This window comes from Fukomys damarensis, unplaced genomic scaffold (genome assembly GCF_012274545.1).
Source record: "Fukomys damarensis isolate Sample0158 unplaced genomic scaffold, DMR_v1.0_HiC HiC_scaffold_14, whole genome shotgun sequence".
NCBI classification, from domain to species: domain Eukaryota; kingdom Metazoa; phylum Chordata; class Mammalia; order Rodentia; family Bathyergidae; genus Fukomys; species Fukomys damarensis.
The window spans coordinates 7,324,311-7,326,341 of NW_022900926.1; the positions used below are offsets into that span (position 1 = coordinate 7,324,311).

At 30.9% G+C, this 2,031-nt stretch overlaps 1 protein-coding gene across 1 annotated transcript in view; it reads left to right on the forward strand.

The window, feature by feature from the left end:
- Positions 1 to 1,632, forward strand: part of Cenpw (centromere protein W) — a 6,961-nt gene extending 5,329 nt beyond the window's left edge. The window contains exon 3 of the mRNA XM_010625756.3: positions 1,465 to 1,632. Coding sequence (XP_010624058.1) covers positions 1,465 to 1,491 — 27 coding nt within the window. The 3' untranslated portion in view covers positions 1,492 to 1,632. The remainder of the gene's footprint in view (positions 1 to 1,464) is intronic.
- The last annotated feature ends 399 nt before the right edge of the window (positions 1,633 to 2,031 follow it).

Genomic DNA, 2,031 nt, shown 5'->3' on the forward strand with positions numbered 1-2,031 from the left:
GAAGAATGTGTCAGGTAGGGTAGTTTCCACGTGTTTCTGAGAATATTATTTCTAAAAGATGTTAATAAATTCTCTTCTCAGAAGCTTTTGTGCTGAGATAAATGTTAATAATCTAACATACCACAATACCTCCATGATCAGTCAGTGCTGTGTATATATATATATATATATATATATATATAGAGAGAGAGAGAGAGAGAGAGAGAGAGAGAGAGCGCGAACGAGCTGGATCCACAAGAATATTCAAGAAATTGGCAATCATGGTTGACTAGGGAATGATGTGGGAGTAATTTGATTTTGTCAGACTTTGTTCATGTTTTTAAAAATTATTTCAAAGTATTGATGCACAAAATATTAAAAACTATATAAATTTATGAAAAATATACCAGGAATGAAACTGAATTCTACTGCACTGAGCATTTTACAAATTCATTTGAATATATAATATATTTAGCATTTTGTAAATTCATTTGAGTATGTGATACTTTTTTTTGCAGTACCTGTAGTAATATCTTGCAGGACAGCAGAGTGCTGGCCTAGGTAATGGACCTATTCAGTGCTGTGTGTGGGAAGCTGAGAATGGGTGTGCCCTGGCAATTTTTAGGCACTTTTTAATTCTCTTAATTACAAACCTTTTAAATATTAAAATAGGTATTTTTTTCTGAAAATAAAATAAGGATTAAGACCTTAAAGAGTAACTTTAGGATTTCTTAATTATAGGTGGCTTACCTAAAATAATAGCTAAGTTCTTTTAAAATAAAATTGGAGATATTCTAGCCTGGTAGTCTCCACATACTTATAATTAAAGATTTCCTTTTGTCTTATTTCTCCCACCAGTAGTATGTTTTGAAAATTAACTACTTAACAAGGTGTTCTGCAAAAGATGAACAGTCTTGTTCTCCAGTTGATATAATTGCAGCCCCAGTATAAAAAGTTTTATGTTGCACCGAGTTTATACTACTTTATAATCCTAAAATGATTGATTTTAATACAGGCTTTTTGGGTTTTAGAGTATTGTTTAACTTCTTGGATAATCAGTTGTCTAAAATCCTCAAGTTTGAAACCATTAATCTGGGTACATTTGAATTATAGTTGAAGAGATTAATGATTAGAGGTGCCTATAGCACCAGGTTTTGAGAATCGAAACATGTTTAATATTCATTGAGAGAAGAAGCCATTTTATGCCTATGATCTTTTTTTTGTTGTTGTTGTTTTCTTTTGGTACCGGCAATTGAACTCAGGACCTTGTGCTTATGAGGCGCAGCTCCGCTACATCCCTGTCCCATGAAGCCCATTTTAGAGAAAATATAAATCATTTATAGAACAAAGGATTCACTAATTACTTCCAAATTGGCTTTCATATATTTAGATGTGTATACTATGTTCATAAGGCTATTTAACCTTTTGTTGAGAAATTATTTTATTTTCTATAGGTGTAATATGAATCTCTATTTTTCCCCACAGGTAATTCTAAAGAAGAGCAGGGGTTAGAAGTCAAAGAACACATTTTTGAAAATTATATGATGGTTTATTTTAGGTGTTAACATGTTATAAAATCACTTTTTACATGTTAATTTATACTGTGGATTATTAAAATATTGGTAGGATGAAGAATGTGTGTATTTGCATATTTTTGCTGCCATTGAAATATCTCAATACATAGGACTATTTTACTTTCTTTTCAGCAGTTATATTTTGCTCATTTTAAATTGCCTTTAGTTCATTTTATTTGTTTGGTTGCTATTGCAAATATTTTAAATATCAAAAATAAAATCTCACTATATTAAATAACTTGAGATGTACATTTTAGAAGTAAGTTTGTAGGATCAGATTTAGCCGTAAATATGCGTTGAATTTAATTTCTAACTTAATTTGCAGTCAAATCTAGGTTCATATCCAGAACTCTGATGTCAGCCAGGTGACTGTTTCTTACTCATGTTGATAATCACAATTAATGATAAGCATTCGCACACAAAAATGTGAGTATAGAAGCAAAATAGTTCTTAGTGGTGACTCAGTATCCCTCCTCTA